Genomic DNA, 18,657 nt, shown 5'->3' on the forward strand with positions numbered 1-18,657 from the left:
TTAATCTGTAAAATGTGATAATAAAAATAAAAATTAATTTAAGTGTTTTTTTTTTTTGAGGGGGGGGGGGGTCTTTTTTTTTTTTTTTTGCTTAAATGCAAAAACGTTGTTCTACACTGACAAGGATCAAGACAACAGATCAAGTAAGACTTATTAGCCCCCTCTATTTCCTAAATGATGTTGAACAGAGCAAGGAAATTTTCACATTATATCTGTTAAAATTGTTCTTCTAGAGAAAGTCTTATTTGTTTCATTTCAGCTAGAATAAAAGCCGTTTTTACACTTTTAATAAACATCTTAAAGTCAAAATTATTAGCCCCGTTAGCTATATTTGTTTTCGATAGTCAACAGAACAAACCATCGTTATACAATTACTTGCCTAATAACCCCATCCTGCCTAGTTACCCTAATTAACCTAGTTAAGCCTTTAAATGTCATTTTAAGCTGTATAGAAGTGTCTTGAAAAAGATCTAAAATATAATTTACTATCATCATGGCAAAGATAAAATAATTCAGTTATTAGAAATGAGTTATTAAAACTATTATGTTTAGAAATGTGTTGAAAAAACTTCTCTCCATTAAACAGAAATTGGGGAAAAATATTAACTGTGGGGTAATAATTCACGGGGGCTAATAATTCTGACGTCAACTGTTTGTTCAGCAAATATAATTGATACACCTTATGTGCAAATAATTATTTAATTTACAGTTATAAGTCATTTCTTAAGCTGAAAGAAGTAATTGCTTTGTATTTAGTAGACAATAATAATTTAACTACAATAGTTTTAAAAGAGCCAGTCTGTTTTATAACATAAGCTGCTTTATTTGGGGGGCTGTGCATATCAGAATGTATGAATGCAGTAACAAAAACATTTAGACAACAACAAAATTATTAAGGCTTATTTTTGTCATATTATCTAACATCTTACATTTACAAAACCATTATGTACAAAAGATAAACATTTATAGAAGTTTTTTTTTTTTTTTTTTTTTTTTTACCAGGCATTTGCTGTAATATACAGTATACTGTTTTACCTGAACAAAAATGTATCCAAACATTCTCTAATAATGGTTTTCAACACAAATCTAAGATGATAAACGTTACTCAGTGCATACTTAAGGACTGCTGATATCCATGACATGGAAGGTAACCCAACTGCCAAGCTAAAGACGGGTTCACAGAGTCTGCATAGGTGTCCATATGGTTCTGATGACAGGAGACTTTAGTCCCCTCTTGGAATCCAGTGTAATATCCACCGCTGCTTTGGTCGTCCCATTGGTGAACGAAATGTCCGTGACTCAAATGTTCCTGATTGTTGGCTGCACAGTGGCCATAACGTGGTGTTGGTGCCAAATTTGATATGTCTTGGTACACAATCCCAGGAATTTCTGGAGAGGCTGTGAGCTCTGGCTGATGTATGTAGTTCTCAATTGGTTCCTGGAAAGATCCTGCCTTTCTGGGAAGGGAACTTGTCTCTTCTGGTAGCCGGAAACACTCTGTATGGGTGCACTGAGGTGTGTGTGGTTCTGTGGATGAATGTGTTTGTAGATATAAAGATAATGTTGAAATGCGGTGGATGGCACGACGGAGAGTTGCGATCTTGGATAGACGCTTTCCATTCAGGTCATGTTTGAGGACAGTTCGCAATGCGTTGAAGGCCTGGTTGTAATCCAGGATTCGCTTCCGTTCTCTGACATTGGCGGCAGCTCTTCGTGCTTTAGACCTTTTGGGTCGAGTACGTCTTTTCACAGCTTTTGAATCCTCTGTATCACTTGGGCCTGATGACTCTGAACGATGTTTTCCTGGGTGGTTCTTTCCACAGTCTTCATCCTGATCCAAAGGACAATCTTCCAACTCATCTTCTGAAACCTCAGATTCTGTACTGATGCTGTCCAGGCTCATCGTTGTACACTTTGTTGTTGTTGTTGCTGTTGTTTTTTCTCTGCAACTTTCAAAGCTTCAGTTTTAGAGTTAAAAAGTCTTACAAACAGTCAGCTTTGCAAAACATCCACATGTTGAAATCCTTTGCTCACCTTCTAGATCAGATCTGTCAGTCTCTGCGAGGGCGAGGGGGGTTTTTAAAGGCAATTTCTGGATGCATCACGTGAGCAAGCTGCCTATAAGCAAAGGTGTATTCTGTGTTTACAAGTGCCCTCAAGGCAAGTGTAGACATCAGTCAACAAGCTTTGACACACCTCCACAGCAACAGGATCTGAGCTTTCCAACTGTACTGTGCCGAAAACGAGGAATGGCATTTGTGAGTTTGACAGATGTAGCTAACTCAAAGGTCTATAAAAAATGGCTGTTGAATGTTTAGTTTTGACTCTATGGTAATTGACTTTTTGATAATAATAGTGTTTTTTATGGAATCATTTATACTCGCAAACAGCAGAAACAACTCTTAGAGAGATACACCCTTAAAAATAAAGGTTCTTTAATGGCAACTATGGTTTCATTAACTCACATAAAACTTTCCATTGTAACAGTCTCTCAGAATTATAAAATATTCTTCACACCAACAAGAAACATTCTTTTGAGAAGAACTTTTTTTAAACTTTCTTTGAAGCAATTATTTTTATTACATGATCACATATTTTAACAGTATATTCAACACAATCTCACTGCAATTCGCAACCTTTTAATTTAGTGGCTAATTTGTATGAATTCTTACTACCTCAATTATACAATTTAGTACTTTTTGCTCCTCCACCAATGACGGTTGGATTTAGGAGCGAAGTTGTGTGCCACAATTTCTTTTTAAAATTGTCTATTTTCATATGGCCACTAAACTGCCACTAAACTGACAAATACGTAAAGTAGTTAAGTTTTGTTGGAATATTAATTCCATGCATGGTCAATAAAAAAGATCAGGAGAGAGTTTTCTTCAATGTCAAACATATTAGTAATTTATTGGATACAAATGAATAATTCGATTTACAGAATTCTGGTATCCTCAATGCAATGCAAAAGTTACATTCAGGAGGTGCGCAGCCACTTTCATTTCCTGATTCGAGCTTTTACAAGTAGCTGATATTATCAGGTAGAGTTTAGTGGAATTCGTCACTTGTCAATAATTCTCCATTCCTTTATTGGCCGCACCCGTACATACTTCCTCTTTCTCTATGAATTCTCTACACAACATTAAAAGCATAAGACTTCCTCAACTGCAAATATTCTGTGTTCAGCTCAATAAGGCCTTTACATTTCTATCAGTTTCATCTACTTCTGTAAAAATGCTTCATAAGTATGCAAGGCATATCACACTGAACAGAAAAAGTCTGGTTAATATATCAACTTTAAGCAATACAAATACTATAGTTTAATGAAAAGTAAAAAAGACAAAAAGAAAAAAAAAATTCTTATAATGCTTGTTTCCACGTGAGATCAGGTGGGTATATCAGGTTTATTTAAAGCAAACTGTAGTGTGATTTGTCTGTGAGCGTGGATCGTCTGAATCAGATCTGATCTCTGATGTGCACCAAATATGCAGACTTAGACCTCTGAAAAGATGCATTTATTTTCTTCCAAATGAGCCCTTATGCAGTTTTAGTGAAATATGAATGCAACACTAAAGACAACTAAACAAACCAAAAACTAACAAGATGCTTCCAGAAAACACAGAATGCTCAAAGCATCTGTTTTTTCTCTTCATAGTCATATTGTTAAAAAAAAAAAAACTTTAATATAGGCACTAGAAACATGTTTGTGCGTACTTGTTCAACTTCTAAGTTCCATCATGAAAAATGTCAAAAAAGGCATAGAATTTACAGTGTGAATGATAAGCTAACTAAGAACAACTGTATCCCTTTCTTTTTTGGTCCTGACCAATGAACCAAGAAGACTGAACTTCAAATAACTAGTTGCTGCTAGATGCAAACAGGGGCGCCTCCAAGGGGTGGCCTCCACCCCTTTGGCCACCCCAATATAATTTTGCGTTGACATTATTGATTTAAATGAACTCATAAATTCCCAATATTTAGATAAATAAATAAATAAAATGCAGTCACTAAATTATTGTTGGTGTTACTGACGTAGCTCTCCCCCTCTGGTTCAATGCTGGTGAAAGCAAACTGACGCATGCGCGCGAAAAACCATTCCCGCGCGCCTCACGCACTCCTGTGTGAATCCCGGTTGGTTGTTTGCATGCACGCCGACATAATAGGCACCGCTCATGCGCCGTGAAACCGGAGTAACAGCCTTTTGTGCAGAGGTGTCGGCACGCAGCGAGTTTTGAAAGTCGTTTAAAGTTTATATAATATGATGATGATGATGATGATGATGATGTTACTTTCACTAAGCATGCCTTTAAAGCAGAAAGGAGGGATAATGAGTCAGGGAGGTAAGACTTCATAACATGATTTCTCAGCCATGATCTGGTCTAAGACCACAGATAATTCTATAATACATTTTTTGTATTCTTTAGAATTGTCATAATTAATTTTTATGCAAAAGGTTTCTTAAGTGATGTTGGCATATCACTCCAGTTGTTGTTTTCCAGTAATATTTAGGACTGATTTCTGTTATTTATTTAGAAAAATAATTGTATATTAATATTAATTGTATATATTTAGAATAAGTATAAATAAATTGTTATATTTATTGAATAACAAATCTAACAATTCAAGAGAGGTGGGGGTGTATAGGGTGGTTCGCCCAGGGTGTCATTTAAACTAGAACCACCACTACTACCCTCCCCGATCGTCCTTGACAGCACGCACACACCTTCAATAGACAGCAATGGCTATTTAATATTTACCTTAAGCTACAGTATATCAATAGAAGAAGCTGCATTAATAAAATGGTTCAAAAAGCAATATGGATAAATAATATTATTAGTTATAGTGAGTGTGTATAGTAATGCCTTTTGTTCAGTTTGTTCATTTGTTTGGGTAATTAATAAACTCATTATTCTTTCATTCATTTTCTTTTCGGCTTAGTCCCTTTATTAATCCAGGGTCACCACAGCAGAATGAACCGCCAACTTATCTAGCACATTTTTACACAGCGGATGCCGTTCCAGCTGCAACCCATCTCTGGGAATAATAAACTCATTAATCTTCATTAATTTTAGACATGGCATATCTCGTATGATGTACAATAAAGGCACGTTAAAAAAGAAGTTATTTATACAGTATATGAAAAGTGTTTTTAAAATAAACATAGATTTTTATTTGGTTTGCACATGTACTTGCTGAATTATTTCAAAGAATAAATTGCAATATTTCAAGTAGAATTAATTTAATGAATAAAAACTACATTATTTCATTTACCAGAAACAAAAATAAAACATTACACTGAATTCATTTTTTTTTGTGTGCCACCCCAAGATTTGGTGCGGCCTCTTCTGGCCACCCCTAAGAAAATTTTCTGGGGGCGCCACTGGATGCAAAGTCATATGTTGCATGTAATTATGCACAATTTATTGTTATTACAGTACAGTACGGAACATGCATAACTAATAAAAGTCTTTTATAAGTATTGACGGCTCCATGAAGAACCTTTAACCATGAAAAGAATTTTGGAATATGTCATTGTAAGAGTAAAGGACACCAAAAATTATTATTTTAATGACATTATTTACAGCATAACTAGCATTATATTGTGTATAGCATTACCATTGTGTTAAAAACTTACATTAAAAAAACTGCAAGACTGACCTCAAGAAAACCAATCTTCTTTGAAAGAATTTTATGACCGCTAAAGTGTATTTATTATAAAAAGCCCAAAAGGGTTGAGAATTTATTTGAAAATAACAGTTCGGGAGGACAAAATGGTTTTAAAACAAAACAATGAAGTAGAACCAGTACAAAACTTTTACCAGTATAGAAATAAAAGACTTGCATTCTTAATTAAAGCATTGGTCATTCATATCATACAAATGACAACAGAGTAAAAGAATTTCACTCATAGTTTCCCTCCACCTTGATCCAGATAGATCGACTAAAGCCGTGTCTTGGGTGTTGAGAGAAAAATGGGAACATTCATGACAAATTACAGCTTTATCAGATAAGCCTCTTTTGCCAATTTGCCTTTACACCTTTTCTCTGCCAGAGGGATGGAAAAACACTTATCATGTGTCACATAAACTCTATATCTCGGTATGGTCACAATTAGCTGTTGTGTATTAAGCGATTACTGGCCTTCCTGGGCTGCAGCGAGGGACAGTGTAATTTGGTTGTCTACAAAGTCATAAATCTAATGTGCGCTTCCTACAGGGCAAGAACAGACAGTAGCCACCTCACTTCAAAGCTGGGGAAAAGAAACACAGATATTTTACAATTATTACCTGTGATGACTGCGAGTTAAGGGCTTCTGAACTGATGCCTTTTTATTCTCACTCACAAACAGCTTGCGTATCCCATACTTGAACCCTCTAGTGTGTTTTAGCGATCCAAAAAATGTGTTTTGTACTGAAAGTGGACAAAGTTGTGAAATTTTAACTAGTTGACCTCCTTCTATCATTCAGCATTTGATGTTAAAAACGCAATGAAAGTATTTTTCCAACCACCATGTCGTAATGTGGTCTCAAACCTGACATTATTTATTGCAGGAGGAAAAAATCTGCTCTATGCTTTTAAGCTCATCTCTTTTTCTCTAAGAGTCAGGAGACAATACATTCTGCTTGAGGATCAAGATTATGTCAGATCCAGTAGATATGTTGATTATGCAAAGGCAAACTAAAACTAAAAGTATTAATTTTACTAATTATTTATTTAATAGAACTCAGTTTTATTTGTTAGAATAAAACACTGTAAAGAGTTGCAGAATTACACACAATTCATTCATGTTATCCCAATAAAAATCAATGAAATGAACGTAACAAATTTAAGTGGATTGAACATAAAACTCTTAAGTCGTCGCAAAAAAATCTCAAGAATTTTGTTGCATCAGCTTATTTTAAATAAGTTGTTTAAACAAGCAGCGACATATTTTTTTTAATCTATGTACCATATTGTGATGTTATTATTGTATGAGACTATATCAAAAATAAGGAGTGTATTTTAATAGTCTAGGACAGGGGTGTCCAAACTCAATCTTGGAGGGCCAGTGTCCTAGAGAGTTTATCTCCAACTCACTTCAACACACCTGCCAGGAAGTTAAGTTACCTAAGAGCTTGATTAGCTGGTTTAGGTGTATTTGATTAGAGTTGGAGCTAAACTCTCCTGGACACCGGCTCTCCGGGACCGAGTTTGGACAGCCCTGGTCTAGGAGTATTTATTACTCAAACTAATAAATAAATATGCCAGCATTTTCCAACAAAATTAACATTAAATGAAAGATCGAGTTAAATAAAAAATAAAATAAAAAAACAAGAGACGAAATTCCTCAAATAAATCAAGTGAAAAACAAAAGTTATGTAGGCCCAGTAAAAATGAAGGGGGAAAACATGAATCTAAACTATAGGATATGGGTAAACATTCACATGTTCAATTTCCAGAAGTCTTTTTTTTTTTTGTCTTTGCAGAATTGCATCTACCACAAAACTATGGGCCATGAAAGAAGATATGTTAAAGAAAGTATAACCAAATAAACAAACAGTTTGCTTCTAACTGACTCCCATTGTATTTTTATCCAGGCAATTGAAATTATTGGGGACTAAAGCAATTTGTATTTGAACACCCTTCAATATATATATATATATTTATTTATTTATTAATTTTTTATTGCACAGAATAAAAATAAACCTGCATACAGGTTTAAAGCAGGATTAGAGAGTAAACCAAAAATTTTCTTTATTTTGAGTGGACAATCTAATCTAATAAGCCACAGTCAGCTCAGAAAGCCACTAGACAGACCCACCATCATGTCATAATGGCAAAAGTGTAACATCTTCTCTTGGGGCTGTTTTTCAAGTACCAGGCCTCCAGTCAAACCAGTGGCTCAAGAGTGCTTTCTAGCAACTAAGATCATATCATCAATGGGCGGTGGTGCAATAACCTTTAAACAAAGAATGAGACACCGTTTTAGACATTGCTTCCTTCCTGTCCAGTTTTAACTGCCTAGTAATGACTAGAGCAATCTAAGTTTAGCTGTCCGACTGTTATTTAACACAATCAATATATTATTTCAAATTGAAACAAAACTGCCAAGTCAGTTTTCAAAGCACCTTTGATATAACACAATATCATTCAAGGCACTGTTAGCTGGACAATGTCTATTCAAACTTTTACAAAGACAGGCATAAAAAAGCCAGCATACTGTTTCTAATAATTCTTCCAAGCCATTGAGATGAAATCTCCGTTTTGCATCTCCTAATGTAAAATAAGTATTTCTAAAGTAATTATTTATCTAGTGCAAATCCTGACCATATGAATTGTTTAGATCAAGATTAGTTAGTATATTGTTAACAAGTTTAACGCACCAAAATTTTTAAAACCACTAGCAGGCAGTGCAAACTTCATAACTGAAAATAATACCTCCAAGAAAAATAGTTGTCACTTTCAATCATTTTCGATTATTCAAGCTACTACAACCACCAAACTTAGGTCAGACCTTTAGTTCTAACTCGGGATGTTACAGTATATCTTGGATATCCAATAAATTATGCCCAATAAAATCATAAAGCTTCTATTCTATCTAATATTTCCAAACCTTTAGTTTAATTTAAGCTTCATTTTTGACATTTCAAAACATGACAGTGACATTTTAAAACTGCTAACATGTAAAAACATGATAGCAAAGCTGTAAAACATGCTACCAATGTACTAAAAATATTCATGCAACTAAAACGTGTTAGAAACTATGCTAGTAGCTTAATAAAAAAATGGAAGTAACTTAATATCAACTTTGCTAACATACCAAAACATGGGCAATGCCTATTTAACCTTCTACAAAGACACATAAACAGGCTAAAATACTTCTTCAAATAATTCTTCTTCCAAGATAAATAATTGTGACCTTCATTTGTTTTAGAGCATTCAAGGTACAACCACCAAATTTAGGTCCGACCTTCAGACTGTTCTAACTCAGAATGTTAGTATACATCTTGGATTTCCTATACATTATGCCCAAGAAACTCATAAAGCTTCCATTCTATCCAACATTTCCACACCTTCAGATTAACTTAAGTGTCAAATTTTTACATTTCAAAACATGATGGTGAGATTATAAAAATGCAAATGTGTTAAAACATGATAGCAAAGATGTAAAGTTTGCTACCAATTTTACTAAAAATATTCAGGGAACAATCTAAAATATGCTAGCAATGTTAAAACATGTCATTAAGATGCTAGCAATGACCTAAATACTACAAACAACATTTTAAAGCATGCTAGAAAAATGTAAGTAATGTGCTAAAACATGCTAGTAATAAGAAATTCCAACATTCTAGAAACATAATCATAACATACTAGTAACCATTATTCGCTAACAACATTTTAAGCACATTCTAAGCATGTAAGCACAATTTTAATAAAGCCTATGCTATCAAAGCACATGTTTACAACATGCGAAAACATCCAATTAAAATGTTAACATGCCAGCAACACAGTAAAACATGCTAGCACCATTTGAAAGCATGCTTGTAATGTTCATATATACATTATAGAAACATGTTAGGCCTACTAATGTTGAAAACTACTTGCTAGTACTCAAGTACTAAAACATGCTAGAAACCATGCTAGTAGCTTAATAAACCATTCAGATTAATTTAAGCCTCATTCTTGACATTTCAAAACAAGATAGTGACATTATAAAAATGCTAACATGTAAAAACATGATAGCAAAGTTGTAAAATGTTCTACCAATGTACTAAATATATTCAGACAACATTCTAAAATATGCTAGCAATGATAAAACATGTAATTAAGATGATAAAAAATAAACTAAATATTATAAACATTTTATAACATGCTAGAAAAATGCCAGTAATGTGCTAAACATGGTCGTATTAAGAAATTCCAACATTCTAAAAAGTGTTAGAAACATAATCATAACATACTAGTTACTATTTGCATTGCTAACAATATTTTAAAACATGGAGCATGTAAGCACAATGTTAAAATAGGCTATGATATCAACGTACATGCTTACAACATGCTAAAACATCCAGCAACCAGAGATGTATAAAGTACTAGAGACTCAGACTTAAGTAAAAGTACAAGTGCTCTATCAAAAAAGTGACTTAAGTAGAAGTTGAAATGTTCTTTAAGCACCATACTTAAGTGGAAGTACTAAAGTATTCAGTAGTTTATTTCAAAATTTACTACTCAAGTACTGAAAGTAATAATACAAGTATTGTGTAATGTAGTTATTAAAGAAAGCAGTCAAAAGACATATTGTTTTGCTTATTTTAAATACCTTTTTTTAGGGGGGGGGCGGCTCGTGAATAAGCTAAATAAAAAGAATCATAGTTTACGATTTATATGAACTAGGAGAACGTTTTTCTCTCACGCTTGAACCACAGATCTGAAAGATTATATCAGCTTTAACACACCTTTCAAAGTTGTGTGTCACAAAAACACTCCGTAATCCACTCAAAACTCGATTAAAACGCATTTTCGGATAGCAAATTACCAGTTGTAAATGCTGTAAATGGACGTTTTAAACATTCTACAGAAAAACACTGGTCGCTATGGTGCCCTCCAAGCAGCAGCCAAGAAAAAGGTCTATAATTGTAACAAGTAATGTAATGTAATGTGTATTTATATAGCGCATTTAAGTAGGGGTGTGAATCTACACTGATCTCACAGTGTGGTTCGGTACGATTATCATGTCATCGATTCAGTTCAATTCGATATCTCGGTGCATCGACGTTCCATTCATACATAATTAGATTTTTTTTCACAACACAAGAATTTTTTTATTAAAACCTATAAATATATTTATATACTATTTGCCAGAGATGGCAAAAGTACACGCATCCTTTACTTAAAAAGAAGTACAGATACTCACATTTAAAACGACTCTGGTAAAAGTAAAAGTACTGAATAAACTTTTGTACTCAAGTAAAGAAGTACAGCCTCAAAAATGTAAAAAAGTAAAAAAGTAAAAAGTACCCGCTTCAACCACAGTCCAAAAACATGTGGTGTAGGGGAATAATAGGTAACTAAATTGGCAGTAGTGTATACGTGTGTTTGTAAATGTGAGTGTGTATGGTTATTTCCCTGTACTGGGTTGCAGCTGGAAGGCTAACAACATTGCTTAAAAAGGCGGCCCATGTATCATCATCCTGACACAAACTCACAGCGTTCAGCATGTAGTTTTTTACCAGCTGTTAGATCAAAAAACAGCTGCCATTCATGTTGATACATTGTAAAAAATAATTCTGTAGACCTGTCTATCTTTATAAATAATGTCTTACATTTTACACTGAATTCTGTCCAAAAAATATTGCTTTTTTTTTCTTTTGCTAAAAAAATTCTTATCAAATTTGACGGCAAACTTTTTTTTTTTTTTTTTTTTTTTTTTGCATTAGCCTAAAGCTGCTTATTTCTTCAAAGAGCAGCTATTATACATGACCTGCTATTTTAGTGTTTTTTTTTTCAGGTGTTGTGGTTGTTTTATTTAATAAAATAAACATTAATTCTTTTACAGTTTTCCTGAGTCTCTTTGGTCCATTTCTCAGATAAGAATGGAAATCCTCAAAACTACCTGTTTAATCTTCAAATCATTGTGCCTTGTGCACATCAGAAAAGCAGTTTCTCATTTTGAACAAGTTGCAAATGCTTCCATGCAAATGGTTATGTGCAATTCTCTGATGTTTCCTATATTTTCAATTGCTGAAGTCATGTTGATCAAAATATATGATTTTGGCCTCTGTTGAATAGTCTCATTCCCTACATATTTTAATTGTTTGTTCATGGCACAAGTCTTTACATGCAAAATGGTAAAGTAGAATTTTGATCTAAATCTGTGTACAATTAGTACATTTCTCCCAGGTAAATGTTGACTTTTTTAATAAACATCTAAAAGAAGGTTGTCCTATGTTCACATTTTTTCTTTTGCTTTTTTCTTTGTGCTATGCAGTGCTGTCTTTTCCTATCTGTAACACAATGACATGATCTGTCAACAAATTACTGTACAAACAGCCAAAAAATATTGCCATAGTTTAGATCAGAACAGCCCACCAGAGTACAATGATATTGACAACATAAAGTGATTTGACTGTCTTATCCATACACAATGACAGATGGACTTGTCATCCTGAAGCCACTGACATGTTCATCAACACAGAAATTTCCCTTTGAGAGATGGATTTTGGGCAGGAGACCGGCTTACCTTGCAGGTAATCTGTGGTTGTTTGCTAATTATATGTTGTTTTGAGAGATGCACTTAGGCCTACTGTTTTGCAAATTTCAATTTTGATCTGGGAATTGTGCCAAAGTGACTGAGAAAAACTGTAATACATTTATTCTATGCTAAAAGCAACATATACAGGCGTGAATACAACCTACAAAACATGTGCATGATATTTCACATGATAAATTCAGGATCTTTTGCATTATATTTTTATTATCATAAATTGCCCATATAGATACTTTTGTTGTTGTAAAATATTTAGCAAAAAATTATTAATTAAAGACAACAGTATAGACCTATTTAAAATCAGATGGTCAAACGACAAATCAATAATAACTGAAAAACAGCAAAAATTATGTATCAGGAAATATGAACTTATCAGAAATAAATCGGAAATAAATCGCAATGCATACATTTTCAAGTATCTGATTGTTTTATTACTAAATGTACAAATCTTACAAAAAAAAGCACTATTTTTCGCGGTTTTAGATTGAAATCCCATGCAGTATGAACGAAAGGTGAAAGGCATTTAAACGGCATGTTTTTGAACTGGAATGCGTCTCTCTTGTTTACGTTTACTTGTTTACTGTGATCCGATGGAGCAAAGGGTGTCTTATTACTCTGTAAACAGGGCAGCATCAGTCATGTTAAGTTTGCCGACTCTCCCTCTCTCTGCGTAGTCATCCTAGCCTTTCTCATTGTAATCTTCATAAACCAGCCCACGTGCGGTGCGCGATAGCCTTAAATGAGGAAAAATAGTGCGCAATGAGGAAAAATAGACTGAATGCATCAAAAAGCCGCTCTTATTTTTGCGCAATGATAAGTAATAATATAGATCGCGCCACCAAACACACGAAAATGAAAGTAACGAGAGTGGTTTCAAAAATGTGAGTAGAAAAGTAAGTAGGAGTAAAAAGTTTTCAAAAAAATAAGTAGTGGAGAAAAGTACTGACACCAGAAAAATCTACTTAAGCACAGTAACAAAGTATTTTTCCTTCATTACTTCCCATCTCTGCTATTTGCAATACAATTTTGTTCTTTAATGCAGCAGTAGATTTATGAACTGTTCCCCTAATTTGACCTGCTCAAAGAAAACACTCTTTCTGAATGTATCAAACAAAACTCCAACCCATGCACAGAAGACAACATGAGCATTAATGGCAAATAAACTAATGTAAATATTATCCCGCTTGCTTTTTGAGCGCTGATAAGCGAGGTCGTACACCCCTATGATTGGTTATTGTCTTCACCTGCTCAACAGAAAGGGCTGCGTTCGGCTTTAGAAATGAAAGCGAAATTCATCAAAAATAGGTACTGAAGTAAAAGTGGAAGTAGGAGAAAAAACAATACTCCAGTAGAGTACAGATACAGCCTTTTAGTACTTAAGTACAGTAGTGAAGTAGTTCTACTTCGTTACTATACATCTCTGCCAGCAACATACGTTAACATTTCAGCAACACAGTAAAACATGCTAGCACCATTTAAAACAGGGGTCTCAAACTCAATTTACCTGGGGGCCGCAGGAGGCAAAGGCTGGGCCGCATAAGGGATTTCACAAAAAAAAGTCCTCAAATGTCATTATTAACAGTTTTAATTATTTCTTCTGAACATGAAGTGTCCTGAACATTAATAGAACATTGAGTGAAGATTATGAACAGTTCTTCTGAACATGGCATCTTTTGCCTACTCCTTGCTGCCAGAGACTTGACAGCGCTTCTTCTCACAAATCTGAACCACATTTGGCTTTAGAGCGGAAGCAGTTGAGACCCTCAGTATGGCTTGAAGATGATCATCATTAAGTCTAGACCTGTACTTTGAGTTATTGAAGTCCTAGGGAAAAAAGTGGGGGAACTCACTCAAAACTTCATTCCCTCACCTAAAACAAAGGCGTATATATGTATAAATAAAACAACCCCACCCCACTCCAGTCACATCAGTCTGTACCAGTCTGTATCTACCTATAATATCAATATATATAAGATGCAGGGCAGGCACGTGCACACATAGGGCTCAACCTGTGCATAGCACATGTCCTTTTTAGTCTTGCATAGAAAGTGCCCTTCCAAAATGAACAAAAGTGCCCCCGCGACGCGACACACCCTCGGTCCCCCCCTTCAGTAGGCGCACGATAACACCGCTCTTGAGTACGCGCGCGACAACACAGCTGATCAGAACGCGCGCGACAACGCGCATTGAGTGACAAGCGCACTGTGTACGGATAGAATCAGCTCTCTCTCCCCGCTCCGCTGATTCTGTCAGAGTACAGCGGTCGGCGCGGGCCACAAAATATTGCACTGAGGGCCGCAAATGGCCCGCGGGCCGCGAGTTTGAGACCCCTGATTTAAAACCATGCTAGTACTGGTAAAAACCATTGTTAATCATGCTACTAAGGTTGAAAATTACTTGCTAGTAGGCTACTAAAGTACTAAAACATGGTAGAAACCGTCCTAGTAGCTTAATAAAACATGTAACTTACTATCAACTTGGCTAACATTCCAAAACATGTTAAAAACATGCCAGCAGCAATATGTAAAAAAAAAACATGGTGGTAATGTATATAGCAAAATTATAAAATAAGTAATGTGCTAAAACATTTTAGCAATATACTACAATACATAACCACCCAGGAACATTTTAACAACTACACAGAATAGCACAGATGTCATACAAACAGATAACCTGAAAATCTTAAAAACTTCAAGAGAAGAAATTCAAGATTCCTTCAAACTTCAAATGTTCTGGTCAGATTTGTTTGAGCCCGTATCAAATTTTAAATATCAACTTCCTCACCACAAAAGAAAATATTCATATTCATATTAACAAATCTCTTCTCAATTGCTGCTAGTACGGCATGCCAATCCTTTGATATGTGTGACATGTTTTGACCGACAGACGTGTTGACTTGATGTCCCTCATGGGCGTGGGGTGTTTTCCAGATCTGCAGTGAAAGGCAAATCAGTTTTTTTGTTAGCGGAAAAATATAGTTGCTTAAGTGGGAATTACAACATCCTCTTCCTTTTCTTGTTCTGCAATTATAATCCAAAATGCAGGTTTGTTTAAACACAGGGCTGTGGATTGTGTCATAGAGTATTTGCTCTATAATTTGAAATTAGTTGTAAAACGCCACAACCTTTGCATGCTAATTACAGGCTGCTTTGGGATTTTACACTCAAACGGGAATCAAAATCAATGAGACTGTGAATGCTGACCTAATGAACGCAACAATCCCCAAAAGCGACACTCTTCGATAAAAACAACACACCAAGGCAAGTAAAGACAAAAGGCAGAATTACCACATCCAGACAGAGTAGAGCGTGGGAATGTCAGTTTAAGTGTTTTTGCTGCTTTTTCCCAATGTCACGAGAGAAAGAAATTAGGGGTCATGAACACGGAAAGGAGAGGCTGGTGTACTTGGTAATTGAGGGGTTTGTTTAAAAGGTTTGGGAACTAAAAACAACAGGATTTTTTTCTCTTTTATCAATCTAATGAAAGGGATGTTGAACAATATCTAAAATATTTATTGAATTAAAAAAAACTAAACTACCATCACTGTCAAATTTTTCACTCAATATCTAAACTGTCAAAGAGTTGTTTATAATGGTAGCCACTTTGAACCATGATGGCCGTGTCAAAGGTTAAAGAGCACCCTTAAGCTGGACACTTAACCTCAACTGCCCCTCAAAACACTGATAAAGGTTTCCCAGCTCATCAAATCCATTATTAGCAAAACGGGTTGTGTTACTTTGTGGTTATACGGAGGAACTGTGGACTTGCAATTTTACGAATGAACCGATCAACCTTTTTTGAGTTGAGCAATGTAATAGGACATCTTGGAGTGCCTGCTTCATCATGCCCAAGGGTTCTAGTTCCAAGTTTCTACAAATAAATGAATATTGATATGTTTAAAGAACTGCCATGTGTATTTTTATGCATTTGGCTTCTTTGTGCAACTGATGTATGTCCATTAGAGTTTTTTTATAAATCGCAATCTTAATATGCAGTTTGAAGGGTAAGGGAAGCTAGCTGATGTATTATCAGGAGCCACATTTGTTTTTGTTTGACTCTATATATTGAGTCTTCTATTTTTTGGCAACTTAATTGTTTTATGTTCAATCCACTTCAATTTGTAAAAAAAAATCATAAGTTAACTTAATTCCTTCATGTTGTTTCAACACAATTAAATTGTGTGAATCCGCTCATTGTTACAGTGTAGAATTAAATTTGAACGTAGAGAAGAAAAATTCATTTAAGGCTCATGAAACTCCTCTTTTTTTTTTAGTTCAAGCCTACCTCAGAATTTTTATAATAATTAAATGAATGAATATACACATAAACACAGTTTGTTATATAATTATAAAGATAATCATATTTATATAAACACTATAAATTAGGAGGACTTCTCTCCTTCTAAATCCCTGGGTCTGAACGTGGACACAGTGGATAGCAGTGCAGCAGCTCTCTTGCCCTATCTATTTCAACCATTAACCCTGCTCGTAATCTGCATGATTTTAAACATAGGCGAACAGATCAGCACAGATAGGCGATGTGTCTGAATAGTAACAAACTTAACTGATAAAAGACAAAGCCTGCCATTCTCTAAATCTTGTACAACTCTCTTGACAAAAATGCTTGCTACACACAAACAGCTTTGCTGTATCGGCTCTGACAGCATCACAGGGAAAACCCTGCAACAAACCCTGTGGATCATGGAACCAAACACATATGACCCTTAATTAACAGCTAAATACTGTGTGCCGTGTGTGCCGCAATCTCACACCTTGGCAGGTCTGTCTTTGAAAAGTCTTCTCATAGGATAAGAAAACGGACATGTCATCTCTGGACAGGCAGATCGGTGCTACATCACAAATTTCGATCCGTCCCAAAAATGATTTCAAACCCGGAAGATGAAATTAGCTGACAAATGCTCAAAATTATCCAGTTTTATCCACAGTTAAAACTGACAGGTGCTAATGCTTAAGTACTTAAGGCTTCTTGAATCTTTAAAATCATATTGGCATTCATCTTAACAAGTGCATCAGGTCCTATGTTAACTGACATTTAACCCTTTATAGGGAACTCATTGAAATACTCAACTGCATAAGACCTGGGGTATTATTTCTAATAGTGTTCGCACAAAGTAGGATGGAAATGCGCGTTCCACACAAAAAATTGTAATCTATAAAATACAAACTTGACAGGACATGCACATCTGTAAGTAATCTCGAAGAAACCATAATTAACTTAGTTAACTTAGTAGAGTTACTTTAACCACTTTAAAGGTCCGATAATATTAAAATAAAGGTTTTTTTAGATGTTAGTATCAGTATTGTGCCTTTTTAAGATATCTATTAGCTAGTGTGTTCCAAGACAGTGACAACATTCATGTTTAAAAGACATAAAACTGATATCAACATGCAAAGCTTGCAGTTTGTTACTTCCACCTAAATGGATTTTATTCACGTCAACCCATACTACAGTTCTCATCCCATTATATAATAACCAATCAAATGCTAACTAGTATCTGATAGACCCCACCCCCTTTAAGATGCTTCTCGTTTGCTTTTCATTTGATGCACTTGAGTTCAACCACTCTCACTGGTAAAGCGGTAATAAAATAAAACCATAATTATGAACCATAATCATTAATAGAAAAAAATAATTTATTCTGGTGTACATTTATTTTGGGAAGGTTTCTACACAGATTTTTAAAAATCAGACACCTGGAGTGTAAAGTAATAATAATATTAATAATTCCTTACATTTATATAGCGTTTATCTGGGCACTCAAAATGCTTTACACACAAAAAGTGTCTCATCCACCACCAATGTGCAGCATCCGCCTGGATCACGCGACGGCAGCCATTTTGCGCCAGACCGCACACCACACACCAGCTGATTGGTGGAGAGGACACAGTGATGAAGCCAATTGGAATATGGGGATGGTTAGGAGGCCATGATGGACAGAGGCCAGTGGGCAGATTTGGCCAGGATGCCAGGGTTAAACCCCTACTCTTTTCGAAGGATCCTGGGATTTTTAACGACCACAGAGAGCCGGACCTCGGTTTAACGTCTCATCTGAAAGACGGGTGTAGAATAGTAGTAGAATAATCAATGTCAGTGAAGTCACCATATATATGGTTCTCCACCCAATAAATGGTTATAGAGAGTTATGTGTTTAATTAAATTGACCAGATTTAAAAAACAGACCATTTAGAATTTCACAAGCTGTGTAGTCCACAAGATAAATATGCGTTTCATTTTCTCTAGCACCTTGACTTTATATGAAGTCAGTTGTTCCACTCCATGACTCTCTGCAAACCACAAGTAGCAATGTGTGATTAATTTGTAATGGAAACCTTTACACACTTGAATCACCTACTGCCCCAGACTAAGTGATGTAGTTCAACACATAAACA

At 35.1% G+C, this 18,657-nt stretch overlaps 1 protein-coding gene and 1 long non-coding RNA gene across 5 annotated transcripts in view; both read right to left on the bottom strand.

Annotated features, from left to right (window-relative positions):
- Positions 1-18,657, bottom strand: part of LOC141377866 (uncharacterized) — a 107,119-nt gene that overhangs the window by 73,097 nt on the left and 15,365 nt on the right. The gene's annotated exons all lie outside the window — the stretch shown is intronic.
- LOC101882251 (class A basic helix-loop-helix protein 9-like) lies at positions 799-2,420 on the bottom strand. Its single transcript, NM_001386331.1, has one exon. It carries the CDS (start codon positions 1,901-1,903, stop codon positions 1,106-1,108), a length of 798 nt encoding a protein of 265 aa, NP_001373260.1. The 5' UTR covers positions 1,904-2,420; the 3' UTR covers positions 799-1,105.

This window comes from Danio rerio, chromosome 15 (assembly GCF_049306965.1).
Source record: "Danio rerio strain Tuebingen ecotype United States chromosome 15, GRCz12tu, whole genome shotgun sequence".
Lineage (NCBI taxonomy): Eukaryota > Metazoa > Chordata > Actinopteri > Cypriniformes > Danionidae > Danio > Danio rerio.